This window comes from Panulirus ornatus, chromosome 20, assembly GCF_036320965.1.
Source record: "Panulirus ornatus isolate Po-2019 chromosome 20, ASM3632096v1, whole genome shotgun sequence".
Taxonomy (NCBI): Eukaryota; Metazoa; Arthropoda; class Malacostraca; order Decapoda; family Palinuridae; genus Panulirus; species Panulirus ornatus.
In genome coordinates, this window is record NC_092243.1 from 74,279,008 (window position 1) to 74,297,907 (window position 18,900).

General features: G+C 40.5%; 1 protein-coding gene across 2 annotated transcripts in view; it reads right to left on the minus strand.

The window, feature by feature from the left end:
- LOC139756143 (uncharacterized) overlaps positions 1–18,900 on the minus strand; it is a 55,909-nt gene that overhangs the window by 18,797 nt on the left and 18,212 nt on the right. Inside the window, exons 5-10 of one of the 2 annotated variants that reach the window (XM_071675280.1) lie at positions 18,151–18,219; positions 17,833–17,947; positions 15,899–16,032; positions 11,774–11,888; positions 10,419–10,500; positions 6,764–7,035 (exon numbers count right to left, since the gene is read on the minus strand). In XM_071675280.1, coding sequence (XP_071531381.1) covers positions 6,764–7,035; positions 10,419–10,500; positions 11,774–11,888; positions 15,899–16,032; positions 17,833–17,947; positions 18,151–18,219 — 787 coding nt within the window. Of the gene's footprint in view, positions 1–6,763; positions 7,036–10,407; positions 10,501–11,773; positions 11,889–15,898; positions 16,033–17,832; positions 17,948–18,150; positions 18,220–18,900 lie in introns of both variants that reach the window. The other variant, XM_071675281.1, reaches the window with a different exon arrangement.

Sequence of the window (18,900 nt, forward strand, 5' to 3'; positions counted from 1 at the left end):
TGTTCTCGACTTCCACACATTCTTCAAGGCTCCCAGGATTTTCGCCCCCTCCCCCACCCTATGATTCACGTCCGCTTCCATGGTTCCATCCGCTGCCAGATCCACTCCCAGATATCTAAAACACTTTACTTCCTCCAGTTTTTCTCCATTCACAATTTTCTCCATATATATATATTATTATATATATATATATATTATTTTTCCCTGGGGATAGGGGAGAAAGAATACTTCCCACGTATTCCCTGCGTGTCGTAGAAGGCGACTAAAAGGGGAGGGAGCGGGTGGCTGGAAATCCTCCCCTCTCGTTTTTTTTTGATTTTCCAAAAGAAGGAACAGAGAAGGGGGCCAGGTGAGGATTTTCCCTCTAAGGCCCAGTCCTCTGTTCTTAACGCTACCTCGCAAACGCGGGAAATGGCGAATAGTATGAAAAAAAAAAAAAAAAAAAAATATATTATTTTTTTTTTTTTTATTTATTATACTTTGTCGCTGTCTCCCGCGTTTGCGAGGTAGCGCAAGGAAACAGACGAAAGAAATGGCCCAACCCCCCCCCATACACATGTATATACATATGTCCACACACGCAAATGTACATACCTACACAGTTTTCCATGGTTTACCCCAGACGCTTCACATGCCCTGCTTCAATCCACTGACAGCACGTCAACCCCGGTATACCACATCGCTCCAATTCACTCTATTCCTTGCCCTCCTTTCACCCTCCTGCATGTTCAGGCCCCGATCACACAAAATCTTTTTCACTCCATCTTTCCACCTCCAATTTGGTCTCCCTCTTCTCCTTGTTCCCTCCACCTCCGACACATATATCCTCTTGGTCAATCTTTCCTCACTCATCCTCTCCATGTGCCCAAACCACTTCAAAACACCCTCTTCTGCTCTCTCAACCACGCTCTTTTTATTTCCACACATCTCTCTTACCCTTACGTTACTCACTCGATCAAACCACCTCACACCACACATTGTCCTCAAACATCTCATTTCCAGCACATCCATCCTCCTGCGCACAACTCTATCCATAGCCCACGCCTCGCAACCATACAACATTGTTGGAACCACTATTCCTTCAAACATACCCATTTTTGCTTTCCGAGATAATGTTCTCGACTTCCACACATTCTTCAAGGCCCCCAGGATTTTGGCCCCCTCCCCCACCCTATGATCCACTTCCGCTTCCATGGTTCCGTCCGCTGCCAGATCCACTCCCAGATATCTAAAACACTTCACTTCCTCCAGTTTTTCTCCATTCAAACACATATATATATATATATATATATATATATATATATATATATATATATATATATATATATATATATATATATTTTTTTTTTATACTTTGTCGCTGTCTCCCGCGTTTGCGAGGTAGCGCAAGGAAACAGACGAAAGAAATGGCCCAACCCCCCCCACACACATGTATATACATACGTCCACACACGCAAATATACAAACCTACACAGCTTTCCATGGTTTACCCCAGACGCTTCACATGCCTTGATTCAATCCACTGACAGCACGTCAACCCCGGTATACCACATCGCTCCAATTCACTCTATTCCTTGCCCTCCTTTCACCCTCCTGCATGTTCAGGCCCCGATCACACAAAATCTTTTTCACTCCATCTTTCCACCTCCAATTTGGTCTCCCTCTTCTCCTTGCTCCCTCCACCTCCGACACATATATCCTCTTGGTCAATCTTTCCTCACTCATCCTCTCCATGTGCCCAAACCACTTCAAAACACCCTCTTCTGCTCTCTCAACCACGCTCTTTTTATTTCCACACATCTCTCTTACCCTTACGTTACTCACTCGATCAAACCACCTCACACCACACATTGTCCTCAAACATCTCATTTCCAGCACATCCATCCTCCTGCGCACAACTCTATCCATAGCCCACGCCTCGCAACCATACAACATTGTTGGAACCACTATTCCTTCAAACATACCCATTTTTGCTTTCCGAGATAATGTTCTCGACTTCCACACATTCTTCAAGGCCCCCAGAATTTTCGCCCCCTCCCCCACCCTATGATCCACTTCCGCTTCCATGGTTCCATCCGCTGCCAGATCCACTCCCAGATATCTAAAACACTTCACTTCCTCCAGTTTTTCTCCATTCAAACTCACCTCCCAATTGACTTGACCCTTAACCCTACTGTACCTAATAACCTTGCTCTTATTCACATTTACTCTTAACTTTCTTCTTCCACACACTTTACCAAACTCAGTCACCAGCTTCTGCAGTTTCTCACATGAATCAGCCACCAGCGCTGTATCATCAGCGAACAACAACTGACTCACTTCCCAAGCTCTCTCATCCCCAACAGACTTCATACTTGCCCCTCTTTCCAAAACTCTTGCATTTACCTCCCTAACAACCCCATCCATAAACAAATTAAACAACCATGGAGACATCACACACCCCTGCCGCAAACCTACATTCACTGAGAACCAATCACTTTCCTCTCTTCCTACACGTACACATGCCTTACATCCTCGATAAAAACTTTTCACTGCTTCTAACAACTTGCCTCCCACACCATATATTCTTAATACCTTCCACAGAGCATCTCTATCAACTCTATCATATGCCTTCTCCAGATCCATAAATGCTACATACAAATCCATTTGCTTTTCTAAGTATTTCTCACATACATTCTTCAAAGCAAACACCTGATCCACACATCCTCTACCACTTCTGAAACCACACTGCTCTTCCCCAATCTGATGCTCTGTACATGCCTTCACCCTCTCAATCAATACCCTCCCATATAATTTACCAGGAATACTCAACAAACTTATACCTCTGTAATTTGAGCACTCACTCTTATCCCCTTTGCCTTTGTACAATGGCACTATGCACGCATTCCGCCAATCCTCAGGCACCTCACCATGAGTCATACATACATTAAATAACCTTACCAACCAGTCAACAATACAGTCACCCCCTTTTTTAATAAATTCCACTGCAATACCATCCATATATATATATATATATATATATATATTATCCCTGGGGATAGGGGAGAAAGAATACTTCCCACGTATTCCCTGCGTGTCGTAGAAGGCGACTAAAAGGGAAGGGAGCGGGGGGCTGGAAATCCTCCCCTCTCATTTTTTTTTTTTCCAAAAGAAGGAACAGAGAAGGGGGCCAGGTGAGGATATTTCCTCAAAGGCCCAGTCCTCTGTTCTTAACGCTACCTCGCTAATGTGGGAAATGGCGAATAGTACGAAAGAAAGAAAAAAGATATATATATATATATATATATATATATATATATATATATATATATACAAATATATATATACATACAAATCCATTCGCTTTTCTAAGTATTTCTCACCACTTCTGAAACCACGCTGCTCTTCCCCAATCTGATGCTCTGTACATGCCTTTACCCTCTCAATTAATACCCTCCCGTATAATTTCCTAGGAATACTCAACGTACTTATACCTCTGTAATTTGAGCACTCACTTTTATCCCCTTTGCCTTTGTACAATGGCACTATGCAAGCATTCCGCCAATCGTCAGGCACCTCACCATGAGTCATACATACATTAAATAACCTAACCAACCAGTCAACAATACAGTCACCACCTTTTCTAATAAATTCCACAGCAATACCATCCAAACCTGCTGCCTTGCCAGCTTTCATCTCCCGCAAATCGTTTACTACCTCTTCTCTGTTTACCAAATCATTCTCCCTAACCCTCTCACTTTGCACACCACCTCGACCAAAACACCCTACATCTGCCACTCTATCATCAAACACATTCAACAAACCATCAAAATACTCACTCCATCTCCTTCTCACATCACTACTACTTGTTATCACCTCCCCATTAGCCCCTTCATTGATGTTCCCATTTGTTCCTTTGTCTTATGCACTTCATTTACCTCTTTCCAAAACATCTTTTTATCCTCTCTAAAATTTAATGATACTCTCTCACCCTAACTCTCATTTGCCCTCTTTTTCACCTCTTGCACCCTTCTCTTAACCTCCTGCGGAGGAGGGTGGATGTGCTGGAAATGAGATGTTTGAGGACAATATGTGGTGTGAGGTGGTTTGATCAAGTAAGTAATGAAAGGGTAAGAGAGACGTAGCAATGAAAGGGTAAGAGAGATGTGTGGTAATAAAAAGTGTTTTTTTTTTTTTTTTTACACATATTCACCATATCCTACATTGGCGAGGTAACATTAAGAACAGAGGACTGCACCTTAGAGGAAATATCCTCACTTAGCCCACTTCTCTGTTCCCTCTTTTGGAAAATTAAAAATGGGAGGGGAGAAATTCCACTCCCCTGCTCCCTCCCCTTTTAGTTGCCTTCTAACATGCAGGGAATATGTGGGAAGTATTCTTTTTCCCCTATCCCCAGGGATAATATATAAGTATATTATTCATTCATTAATTATACTTTGTTGCTGTCTCCCACGTTAGTGAGGTAGCGCAAGGAAACTGACGAAAGAATGGCACAACCCACCCACTTGCACATTTATATACACACAAGCCCACACATGCACATATACATACCTATACATTTCAATGTATACATACATATACATACACAGACATATACATATATACACATGTACACACTTATACTTGCTGCCCCCATTCATTCCTGTCGCCACACATGAAATGGCACCCCCCTCCCCTGTGCACGTGCAAGGTAGCGACAGGAAAAGACAACAAAGGCCACATGCGTTCACACTCAGTCTCTAGCTAACCCATCCCTCAACCCTGATAAACCTAATAATCTTGCTTCCATTTACATTTACTCTCTACATCCTTTCACACACCCTTCCAAGCTCAGTCACCAACTTCTGCAGTTTCTCACTCAAACCAGCCACCAGGGCATTATCATCAGCAAACAACCACTGACACTTCCCAGGCCCAGACTACATACTCGCCCTGCTCTCTAAAACTCTTGAATTTACCTCCCTAACCACCCCATTCATAAACAAATTCAACAACCATGGTGACATCACACACCACTGCCATAGACCTACCTTCACTTGAAACCATTTCCTCTCCTCTCTTTCTACTCACACACATAACTTACAACCTTGATAGAAAATTCTCACTGATTCTAGTAGCTTTCCTCCTACAACATATTTTCTTAAGACCTTCCACAAGGTATGTCTATCGATCCTATCACATGCTTTCACCAGATCCATAAATGCCACATACAAATCTCTATTTCTCTAAGTATTTCTCACACACATTACTTAGAGCAAATACCTGATCCACACATCCTCTGCCATACTGTTCCTCCCCAACCTGATGCTCTGTATTTGCCTTCACTCTCTCAATCATTAACCTTCCATGCAACCTACCTGGTAAATTCAGCAAGCTTATACCTCTACAGCTTGAACACTCACCTTTATCCCCTTGCCTTCATACAATGACACTATACATGGATTCTGCCAACCCTCAGGCACCTTACCATGATTCATACATACAATGAAAATCCTATGTAACCAATCAACAACACCGTCACCCCCTTTCTTTATAAATTCAACTGCAATACCATCCATTTCAGCTGCCAAGCCACATTTCATCTTAGTCAAGGCTTTCACCACCCCTTCTCTTAACATCAAACCACTCTCCATGACTCTCTTTTCTTTGCAAACCACAATGACACAAACATCCTACAGCTGCCACCCAATCCTCAAACACACACAACAGTCCTTCAAAAAAAATCACTGCATCCCCTCCTTACCTCATAACAACCTGTTACCACTTCCCCTTTTGCCTCCACTTCACAGATGTTTCTATTTGTTTTTGTTTTTCACACATTATAAACCTCCTTCCACATCATTTTCTTATTCTCCCTAAGTTTACTGATATTTGCTTATCTTAACTCTCATCTGCCCACTTTTTCAATCCTTGCACCGTCCTCTTCACCTCCTGCTGACTTCTTTTATACATTTCCAAATCATATGCACTCCTTCCAAATAAGTACCACCTAAATGCCTAACTTTCTCTTTCATTAGCAACTTTACTTCATCTCACCACTCACTACCCTTTCTAATCTGCCCATCTCCTGTCCTTCACTTGCCACATGCAAAACTTACTAATGCCAGCCCTGCTTCTCTACATATCTCCCATTCCTTACATAGTCCTCTTGCTTCAATTACTCTCACCTATTGCCCTCCAACACTCAATTACTTCTGGTATTTCTTCACATGTCTCTTTTCAAAGCTCACTTAGTACTGCTACACTCTTCTTGCTGATACTGCTTCCTCTTGTCCAAAAACTTCTACAAATCTTCAACCTCGCTTTCACAATTATATACATATGAAAATGTGGTTCTGAAACTTTACGGAAGTCCTATACTTGCCATAAATCATCACTGTTTCCTTTATGTTATTAAGAGAAATAAATTATCCCTCTTCAGAAAAAAACTTGACAATTAGAGAAAGTGCTACCCCCTAGTAGGCCATGGAACTGTCTATGGGGTCTATATCAACAAAGAAGAACATTGTAAACAAAACCTGAGAAAAGTTACATGCTGTAAGTACCAAAGTTGGTAGCTACTTTATCATAGCCAAAGGAAAAATGAACAGATGAGTGGGTTGCATGCTGTCCGCCCATACTGGGTATCATAAATTTTCATGTATCAGTGACCTAACAAAAATAGCAACTGAAAACATTAACCACTGCAGCAAGTGCAAAGTAAGGCAGCAACAAAAAACACATCAGTAAGTGAAACACATGCCTGCTAATACTCTAACATCACCTGATGAAGCATGCAGATGTGGAGGAGACTTGTTGCGGTAACGAGCTAATGGTGACTTTTCTCTTGATGTTGTCCCCCATGGATCATCAAATAATTTGGGCAAGTGATTCGGAGATTTTTTGAGAGACAATATGGGAGAATGCTTCAAAGGTCTCTTAGAAGAGCTTACATGTGTTTGGTCAGGTGACCTTTTGCAACTTACAAGACCAGTTTGGTGGCTGCTCCCAGACGTACTTCTTGATGGTCCAGGTGAAGGGGAATTAGAAGAGGATCTGAAATATCAGTAATCATCAATGTGAGTGTGCCCCATCTCTTGAAGCCTATACCTCCCCTCTCTCCCAAGGACCCTTGCATTTACATCCCTGACCACCCCATCCATAAACAAATTACACAGCCATGGAATGACTCTCCCTCCTCTCTACCTACTAACACATGCCTTACTCTCTTTATAATAGCTCCTTACTGCTCCTAACAGCTTTCCTACCACAGCAAATATTCATACCACCTTTCACAACGCATCTCTATATATTCTATTATATGCTTTCTGGTCCACTAATACCACATACAAATCCTTCAAATTCATTAAGAATCACACACATTCTTCAAAGCAAACACCTAATCTGTACATCCTTTACCATCACTGAAACCATACTGTTCCTCCCCAATCTGATGGTACGTGCATGCCACCACTCCCTCAGTCACCATTCTTTTATAAAACTTACCAGGTACACTTAATAAACTTATACCTTTGACCCCCCCCCCCCCTTGCCTTTATCTAGTGGCACTATACATGCATTCTGTCACTCCTCAGTAACCCTATCATGATCCACACATACCAATCAACAATACAGTCACCCTCTTCCTTAAGAAATTCAACTGTAATACTATCCACTCCAGCTGCCTTGCACATTTCATCTTATGAAAGGCTTTCACTATCTCTTCTCTCTTCACCAAAACACTTGCTATGATTCTCACTTCACATACTGTCCCAACCCAATCATCAATCCTTCAGAGTAATCACTCCTTCTCCCCTTCACCTTGTCACTGCCTGTTACCACTTCCACCAAAATACTTGCTATGATCCTCACTTCACATACTGTCCCGACCCAATCATCAATCCTTCATAGTAATCACTCCTTCTCCCCTTCACCTTGTCACTGCCTGTTACCACTTTCCCATTCACTGATGTTCCCATTTGTTTTCATGATTTTATCACACTATCAACCTTCTTCCAAAACATCTTACTCTCCCTGAAATTTGCAGATACTTACTCACACAAAATCTCATATGCCCTCTTTTTTTCAGCCCCTTCATTTTTCTCTTGATCTTCTGCCACTTTCTCTTGTACATCTCCCAATCATCTGCACTCCTTCCCTCCAAATAATGCTTATACATCCCTCTCATCTCTTTAACTAGTAACTTTACTTTGTCATCCCATCACTCAATGCCCTTTCTCACAAGCAACCTCCCACCTTCTACAAGCCATACACTTCTCTCATACATTAGCACTGCTTCCCTTAATATCTCTCATTCCTCACCAACTCTCCAAGCTCAGTCCTCTGTTCTTAACACTACCTCGCTAATGCGGGAAATGGTGAAAAGTATGCAGTGGAATTTATTGAAAAAGGGGGTGACTGTATTGTTGACTGGTTGGTAAGGTTATTTAATGTATGTATGACTCATGGTGAGGTGCCTGAGGATTGGCGGAATGCTTGCATAGTGCCACTGTACATAGGCAAAGGGGATAAAAGTGAGAGCTCAAATTGCAGAGGTATAAGTTTGTTGAGTATTCCTGGGAAATTATATGGGAGGGTATTGATTGAGAGGGTGAAGTCATGTACAGAGCATCAGATTGGGGAAGAGCAATGTGGTTTCAGAAGTGGTAGAGGATGTGTGGATCAGGTGTTTGCTTTGAAGAATGTATGTGAGAAATACTCAGAAAAGCAAATGGATTTGTATGTAGCATTTATGGATCTGGAGAAGGAATATTATAAAGCTGACAGAGATGCTCTGTGGAAGGTATTAAGAATATATGGTGTGGGAGGCAAGTTGTTAGAAGCAGTGAAAAGTTTTTATCGAGGATGTAAGGCATGTGTACGTGCAGGAAGAGAGGAAAGTGATTGGTTCTCAGTGAATGTTGGTTTGCGGCACGGGTGAGTGATGTTTCCATGGTAGTTTAATTTGTTTATGGATGGGGTTGTTAGGGAGGTGAATGCAAGAGTTTTGGAAAGGGGGGCAAGTATGAAGTCTGTTGGGGATGAGAGAGCTTGGGAAGTGAGTCAGTTGTTGTTCGCTGATGATACAGCGCTGGTGGCTGATTCGTGTGAGAAACTGCAGAAGCTGGTGACTGAGTTTGGTAAAGTGTGTGAAAGAAGAAAGCTGACAGTAAATGTGAATAAGAGCAAGGTTACTAGGTACAGTAGGGTTGAGGGACAATTCAATTGGGAGGTAAGTCTGAATGGAGAAAAACTGGAGGAAGTGAAGTGTTTTAGATATCTGGGGGTGGATTTGGTAGTGGATGGAACCATGGAAGCGGACGTAAATTATTGGGTGGAGGAGGGGGTGAAAGTTCTGGGAGTGTTGAAGAATGTGTGGAAGGCAAGAACGTTATCTCGGAGAGCAAAAATGGGTATGTTTGAAGGAATAGTGGTTCTAACAATGTTATATGGATGTGAGGCCCCACAGGGGTGGGCACAGCAACAGTCTCTATAAATAATGAAATCCAGTGCTACTTCTGACAACATGTTCCCACCTGGAACTCCCTCAAAGGGGTGGGCACAGCAAGTCTCTATAAATAATGAAATCCAGTGCTACTTCTGACAACACTTAACTCACACACATCATTCTTCATAACTCTACATTTTCCTGCAGTGAGCACTATGTGCTTGCCCTGCCTTTTGGTAAAATGGTAAGGGCAATAGATTGAAGAAGTAGGTAGGAACATTTAGGCAAGAGCATTAGGTAGAAACATTAGGTACATGTAGTAGGTAGGATATTAGGCAGAAGCATTAAGTAGACTTAGTCAAAAGGAACATCAGGTAGGAGCCTCGGAAAACACTGCACTAGACTTACCCTCTGCCAGTGGCCTGTCAAGGGTGAGGTACCAAAGGTTAAGAGGTGACAATGGAGTTCACAAGTTATGGAGCCTCTGTTGCCATGGCCAACCCTAAGAGGGAGTTTCAAGGGGGAACTGGCATTAGAATTATAGTTATAGCACCAGGGCTAGCTCATAGAGCTCACAACAGGAGTATTAAGAAATACAAAGAATGAGCCGTGTGAGTTAGTGTTGTCAAGCGTTATGTACGACAAGGAAGGATTACCTCAGCCACAAATACAAAATCTAACAGATGACATACAGAATAAAAACAGCTTGCATGTTTTTCTTTCTGAATCATAAGTTTGCATTTCTAATTCTTACCAAATTTTACCACATAGAGTGCAACCATATATGGGACTATCTTAATTTTCAAGGAAGATGTTACTAGTAGGTAAAAGGAGAATACAATGACCTCATAAAAGTGAATGAGATGGAATTAAATCCCTAAAACAATAACAAAGGAAAATTCTATTCAGCAGTTTATAGTATGCAGGACAATTTCCTAAAAAGAGATACTCTTTGATATGAAAGAACTCTAAACACTCACTATAAGCATACCTGGCCTCTTCTTTGAATTTTCTATGAAGTTTTGTAGAGACATAACCTTCTTCTTCCCACTTCTCTGGATAGTACTCTCTTCCTGAAAAAAAGACAATAATAATTACAGAACAAATTTGTGTGAAGAACTACCAGGAGAGATTGAGTGTAGAATGGCAAAAGGTGACAGAAAATGACATGAAGAGGTGAGGAATGGCATGTATTTAGGGAAGCAGTGATAGCATGTCCAAGAGATACATGTGGCATGAGAAAGGTGGGAGGTGGGCAGATTAGAAAGGGTGGAGCAGTGGGATGAAGAAGTACAATTGTTAATGAAAGAGTAATGAGAGGCGTTTGGACAATACTTGGAAGGAAGGAGTGCAAATGATTAGACGTATAAGAGAAAGTGGCTAAAGGTCAAGAGGAAGGTGCAAGGGTTGAAAAAGAGGGCAAATGAGAGAAGGGGTGCAAAAGGATCATTATACTTGTGGGAGAATAAAAAGATATTTTGGAAGGAGGTAAATAATGTGCATAAAATGAGAACAAAAGGGAACACTGGTGAAGGGAACATGGGGAAAGTGATAACAAGTAGTGATGAAGTGAGAATTTTGAAGGTATGTTGAATGTGTCTGATAATAGAGTGGCAGACGTAGGGTGTTTTGGTTGGGGTGGTGTGCTAAGTGAGAGAGTCAGTGAGAAAGGTTTGGTGGAGAGAGAAGAGATGGTGAAAGCCTAGCAGAAGATGAAATTGGGCAAGGCAGCAGGTTTGGATGGTCCTGCAGTTGAATATATTAAGAAAGGGAGTGACGGTGCTACTGATTGGTTGGCAGCACTCCAGTGGTCTTCAAGTTGCACTCCTGTAACCTAGGTAGCTGTCTTTCCTTTCTGCCTCACTAACACATGAACTGCTAGCATTCTGTCCACAAACATACAATCTCTTCTTGTCACACATAACACTTAGCAACACTTAACTCACAGAAGTCATTCTTCGTAACTCTAAATTTTCCTGTGGCAAGCACTGTGTGTCAGCCCTGCCTTTGGGCAAAATGGCATGAGCAATAAACAGAAGCAATAGGTAAGAACAATAAACATGAGCATTAGGAAATAACATTAAGTTGCAGTAGTAGATACGAACCTTGGGTAGACACATTAGGTAGAAGTGGTTTGCACAGACATTAGGTAGGAGCCTTTGGAAACACTGCGCTCAAATTGCCCTCTGCCAATGACCTGCTAAGGGTGAGGTATTGAGGCTAAGAAATGGCACTGGAGTTCACCAGTTATGGAGACTTCCGCGGTAGACATCACCTTGGGAAGTTCCAGGAGGGAACGGGCATCAGAAATACAGATAGAAGATAGACAGACAAACAGATAGATACCTCTAATAATTTTGATGGCTTGACAATTAATTCCCTCTATTTTGAACAGCTCATGACGAATATCTTCAAGCTCATCTGAAGTTATAACTGAATTCTGCAGGACACAAGCAGATTTCTGAAAGACAGAAACATTAATATTGGCATACTTGTGACATTTTCATATGTAATTATCACTCATTATGGTATACAAGTATACCAAAAACAGTGAAGCCTCAATGCATAAACCTATGTATATATAAAAGCAGTTCAATAAGAAACAATATAAACTTTCCCCTTCACCAGACAACTACTATCTACTTTCACCATATAAAAACAGCAGAAGTTGGTGACTGTGTTCTAAAGAATGTGCAAAAGGAGGAAGTTGAGAGTGAGTGTGAATAAAACCAAGGTTACTATATTTAGCACAACTGAGGAACAGGTTATCTAAGGTGCGAGGATGATTGGTGAAAAATTGGAGGAAGTGAAGTGTTTTAAATATATGACAGCGAATTGGAACCATGGAAGCGGAGGTGAGTCATAGGGTGGGGGAGGGAGAAAAGGTTCTGGGAGTGCAGAAGAATGCGTGGAGAGAGGAAAAAATTATCTGGTAAGGCAAAATTAAGTGTCTGAAGGCATAGTGCTCCCTCCACTATTAAATGGATGTGAGGTATGGGCTACAGATAAGGCTGTGTGGAGGAGGGTGAACATGTTAGAAATGAAATGTATGAGGACAATATGGTGTAAGTTGGTTTGATCAGGTAAGTAATGAAAGGGTAAGAGAGATGTGTGGTAAAAAAGTGTGGTTGAGAGAACTGAAGAGGGTGTGCAGAAATGGTTTGGATATATGAAGGTGTGCTGAAATGGTTTGGATTTATGAAGGGCGCATGCTGAAATGATTTGAACATAAGAAGAGAATGAGTGAGGAAAGGATGACAAAGAGGAATATGTGTGTCAGAAGTGGAAAGAATAAGAATGGGAGACCAAATTGGAGATGGGAGAATGGAATGAAAAAGATTCTGAGCAAATGGGCCTAAACATGCAAGAGGGTGAGAGGGCATGCAAGGTATAAAGTAAATTGGAACAATTTGGTATACTAAGGTCGATGTGCTGCCAGTGGACAGAACCAGGGCATGTGAAGCATCTGGGGTAAACCACAGAAAGGTCTGTGGGGCCTGGTTGTAGATCGAGAGCTGTGGTTTCGGTGCATTACACATGAAAACTCGAGAATGGCTGTGAGCAGATATGACCTTTCTTCTTCTGTTCCTAGCACTACCTCCCTAACACAGGAAATGGAAATGAAGTATGGGAGAAAAAGAAATAAACAAGCAAACAAACATTATTGATGAATACATATTGCCTATGAGTGATGAAAGAATGAAATATAATCTAAAGAGCACGGCATGAGACACAGCCTGTACTGAAATGAAAGTTCTTTTAGGGCTAGTGCTGTTGGCAGGTGTTTATCACAGCAACAAAATGAATTTGGAGTATCTTTGGAACACAGATGGCACAGGTGAGTAAGTTTTCGGGGTAACAATGTCATTGCACTGTATACGATTTCTCTGTCTCAAATATGATGAAAAAACAAAAAGCTCCAAGTACAATGCAGATTAATTGATAAATTGGCTCCTATTAGAGACTTTCTGTGTAGTTTGATGAAAGTTGCATTTGGAACTATTCTTCCTGTATCGATTACTAACAATGAAATTCTCATAGCTTTCAGGGGCAAGTGTCTGTTCTGATAAAACATTCTGAACAAACCTGCCAAGTATAGCATAAAGATACAAGCAATAGCTAATGAAATGACATAACACATGTGCAAAATGGAGATCTATGTAAGCATGCAGCCACATGGCCAATTCAAGGAAGAAAGTTCTCCCCTTGTTCTGGTTCTCAGATCGATTTCAGGTATCCAAGTTTCAGGTAGTTTCAGGTAGAAGTGTCAGAATGAACAATTGGTTTACCTCTGCAAACCTGAGTGAATATTAGCCCTAGACCTTAAATGCTAAAGAAAGAAAGAGGGAAGACATGTTGGAAATGAAATGCCTGAGGATTATTTGTGAGACGAAGCAGGTTAACAGAGTAAGGAATGATCGTGTAAGAGACTGGTGTAATAATAAGCACGTGTTGAAATGGACTGGATGCAATCATCAAAAAATGAGCACAGACAGACTGACTACGAGGATGTGTTTTCCAGAAGCAGAGGAAGGAAGGGCAAAATTTGTCAGAAGTAGAAGTAGGAAGTGGGAAGGGAATATATGTCAGAAGTATAGGTACAAAGGGGGAGGGGAAGACCCTGAATTAAATGGAAGGATGGAGTGAAAGAAGCCTTGGGATATCAGGCTTGAATATTTAGTACAGCATGAGGTAGAATTAATTGGATCACTGTGTTGTAAGGATATAGGGGTGACATGATGCTACTGGGTGAACCATAAAGTAGTCTGAAGCTTAGTTGTCAGCTATAGGTTCTGGTATTGGGGTGTTTACAATAAACATTATGCCAGTCCTCAGACGCTTCTCAATGGACCAAATAAACTCAAACAGCCTGACAAACCAGTTAGCAGCACTGTTATCCCCTTTCCTGAGAAGCTTGCAATCCTATCCACTTACTTGATTTACCAAACGTTATCTTGTGTAGGGCGATCACTACTTCACTGCATTCTACTATACCACTTATAATGACCCTTTCATTATGCATACTACCTTGTCTCAATCACTCTTTTTTTATTAACTTTTACAACAACACGACATGGACAGAAAAATTGCCCTAATTAAGGTCGTCTTGGGACTTCATCTTTGACTAGGGTTTCAACACCTCTCTTTTCAGCATAATACTCACCATGACTTATACTCTGTGAGCCATTTCGCCTTAAACATACAATACCTGCCATCCCATCATCTATCACATTCACCAGCCCTTGAACTCCATCTCTTTGTCACCTCACATGGATGTGTGAGTGAGAAGGAAGAGGGGATGAGTGGTTCCTAGTGTAGGTTTATGTGAGTGAAGGTTGTGTGATTGCACTACGATTGCTTAATCTATGCATGGGCAGGGTGGTGAGGGAGATAACTGAAAGGGTCTCAGGGCAAGGGGGAGGTTTGCAGTATACCCAGAATGGGATGGGATGGCATGGGAGTTGCATCATTTATTGTCTGTTGATGACACAGCTCTGGTGGCAGGCTCCAGAAAGAAATTCCAAGAGCTGGTGACATCATTTTGGAGAATGTCTGAAATGAGAAAACTGAGAGTAAATGTGAACAAACGCACTAAGGTGCAGCAGGGGAAAGATACAAGATAGTTTGCAGGAAAGTCTGAATGGGACGAGCCTGAAGGATGTGGAGTGCTTTAGGTCCCTAGAAGTGGACATGGACAGGTGCAAGAAGGGGTTATGATCCCAGGCTCATGTTAGGTGTGTGAACATAGTTAATGTTTGTTAAGTCAACAATGGGCATTTCTAAGAACAACAGTCATGAATGTGGTGTATGGCTCCAAGTCTCTGGCTTTGGATGAATACGATAGAAAATGGGTGGACATGAAAGGAATTAAATTTCTGAGGACAATATTTGGAGTGAGGCAGGCTGATCATGTAAAAAAATGACAGCATAAAAAAGGTGAGACAGTAAGCAGTCTGACTGAGAGTTGACCAGGATGTCCTAAAATAGTTCAGACAAACGGAGAGGACAAGAGAAGACTGACTTACAAGGAGGATCTATGTATCATGAAAAGTGGGAGGAAAGGGAGGGGTAGACTTAAGAGATGGAGGGTTAGATTGATAAAGGTTTGGGGGTACTAAGATCTGAACATTCAGGAGGGTGATATGTGTGCAAGTGATGTAGTATAAGGAAGGTGACATGCTATTTTTGTAATGAATCAAGACATATAACACAAAGTACAGCATGGGATTAAATGGATAAAACTGATATAGTATGAGAAAGGCAATGTGCTGTTGTTGTAACAAACCAACCAATGTACATGGAAGCTAAAGCACACATAAAAAAGAGATCTATGTTTGCTTCTTCATGAAGCTATCTCTCTAAAGCAGAAGCAACTAGGTTTAAGCAAAAAAAATCAAGCACTTGGTAAATCAACTGAAAAGACTTATAAGACCTTTTCCCCATTAAAAGGCCTTTACACAAAAAACATACAATGTACTTCTCTGTATGCCTTTTTCCAATCAAATGGAGGTACATAGTGTCCAGCTTGCCATGAGCTCCACAAAGGTTACACTTATAATAAGTATACCCTTTCCCCTTGTCATATCCCTCTACCATCTGCAAACCTAAAAGGTGAAAAAGAAATTTTATGAGAGAAGAGTAACCAGTAATTTCAATATCAATATCAAACTTTTGCTGAAAGAAGAATGCAGTTTTAATATCAACTCAAATGCACATAAAAACCATTGGAGCAACCTTGGGTTCTGAACTAAATAGCATAGGTAGGCATATCATTCTCATACTCCTTGAATGGATACCATGATCGTGATTTTGACATAGGTCAAAATGAAGCTTCATACAAATAAAGTAGTACTTTTAATGTCAGTTTGAAGCTTTTGCTACATGGACAACAGAGCTGTAACATCATCTCAAATGTACATACTAACTATTAATTGCATGCAGTCTTGGGCTCTGAACTAAATACTTCAGATAAGCCAACCATCCACTTATTCTTTAAAGTCTTTTTTTTTTGTGCATGTAAAAATGGAGCTCATCACAATCAAATCTATAAATGGACAGATAACTAAGGAATCAATAGCTCATAGGTAACTTTACAAGAAAGAAAAATCCTAGAGTTTCAACTTTATACAGGCTGACCATGGCTGTCTACAAAAAGCAATAATAGAACCATGCGAAAAGGGAACGATTGCTCATATCTGTATGATATTTCTGTGGTCATCCTATAGCACTATTTGATAGTGTGTCATACATAAGATATGATAAGATGTCTTCATTGTCAAATTGTATTCATGATACAAAATGAAATTAACAAACTTGAAATTTTAAATAACTCATATCTCCTTTCTCTACTTTCCCCATTATTTACACAACTGGTGGGTTGGTTAGCTGTTAATTATGCTATCAACTGCTACATTCATGAAGAGCAACAAGGTCAAGTCATAACTACTACCCAAAAACTAACAGTGTCTTCATGTGTTAAAGGTAATTCTAAGGCTATATATACTCTCACATGTGTATGGCCCATGTTAAACAGGACTCTCCTTTGGCTTTTTATATGTGCACTGTAATTGCACTGCAATGTTACAGTATTACATACATGTACTAACATCTCACAGGAGTACAGGTGCTGCCTGTTTTGTAGAAAGGTGTTCTTTTTCTGTTATGTATATTGAACCTAGCAGCATACAGACATATCAACTCCCATTCACAGTCATTCCTATGAATACAGATGATTCACCAGCGGTAGTTATAATGAGTTTCTTAACTATTACCACATTTTTGCATTAAGATGTTGGAAACCCTGAAAAGGATGGAAGTTAACTAAGCTGGAATTAACAATGGGAAAGCAGATGTAGGGTGGTACAAAAAAAATTTATGGCACTTTCCTCTAGTTTCTTATACTTCTTTACATTTACTTTCCCTTTATCAATTCTAGCTTGGATAACCTTCATTCTTTTCAAGGTTTCCAACTTCTTGGTGCAAAACAAGATGGTATGACAGTGAAGGTATATGAAGTACTCATATACCATTAGGCTCTGGATAAAGATCAAGCAATACATGATATAAAAAGAACATTTCTCTATGAAAAAGGTAGCACCTACACAATATCATGAAATACTGGGCCCTACTTGTGAACCTCAGCAATGCAATGATGCATGACTGCATTTACAAAATGATTCAATCAGAGAACAACACCCTTTCCCTCTTCAAACACTAATCAACTTGACCAAATCAAGAAATTGCATTCTAGTGTCTGCATGAAGCTAAAAATCATTTTGTTCTTACATATTTGTCACTGGCATCAGATAATATTCAGACTAAAGAAATACAATTGTATTTGTTTTATGAGTGCAGAATGTTGATGTGAATAAAACTGATGAATTACTGCACTACAAGTAACATACCTAAAGGTTTGACGTGGCTACTGAGCAGTTTGAACTGTAGGGAGTCGGGGTCATAACGTGAGTAAATGGAGTGGTAGCTTTGTTCTCCTCTGTCCTGTAACTTCCTGTCTGCATTCTAGGAGAGAAATGCTGCATTTTCATATAATTAGCTTGATAAAACAAATGAAGTGTGCACATGAAAAGCAAAATATAATAAAGTAATGATTCTCATGGAAAAATCACATTAATCAAGTCTGAAATAATTTCATTTACTATTAATCTGTAACAAAACTGGGGTGAAAACATTATTTCTGTTATATTCATTCTCAATCATCTTACCTTCTGATGAGTTCCTGATCTGCAGTGTTCTGCTACAGCACTCTCTGAGTTCATATCCCTATTACAAATCTGTTTAGGAAAACAAGAATTCAATTTACCTACATAAGAGTAAGAGAGAAAATATACAACTTACATTTCATTTAACCTAACTCTAACCCCAAATACCTATGAAGGAACAAGTGCATAAAAACCTGAAACTGGATTATGAAACAATGAACAGCAGAAAACACTACAATGATAAATAAAAAGTCAGTCTGAACTTACAAAAAACATGATTTTGAGCCAGAACCATTACCTGTTCCCCCAACATGTGGTCCTCTAGCTATGCTATCTAATTCAGTCAGTGAAGTAGTAAAACCTACAACAAAAACACATGAAAATATTATGTACTAGATGGTTGCATACAAAAATCTACAATAAATCAGTGCAATTGTCTGATATGCTGTTACACCTTCCTTCCTGCTGATGACATCAAACCAACCTTCTCCCCATCACATCATTGTTTGTTAGGTCAATCTTAAATCTCACCAGTTTTAAGGAAACCACACCTTGCAGGGAAAGGTGGGATGGGTAACAGATGGCATGAGATGGCTCTGGCTCAACAACTTTTTCACAAGCTGAAAGCCAACATTTTGAGGCAGCCCATCAATTGCCTGTAGTTTACCACAAAAACAGGGGCAGAAAAGCAGGATATACATAACTAGAAAATACTTGATATGAGCACTTGGTGAAGAAAGGACCCTGACACTT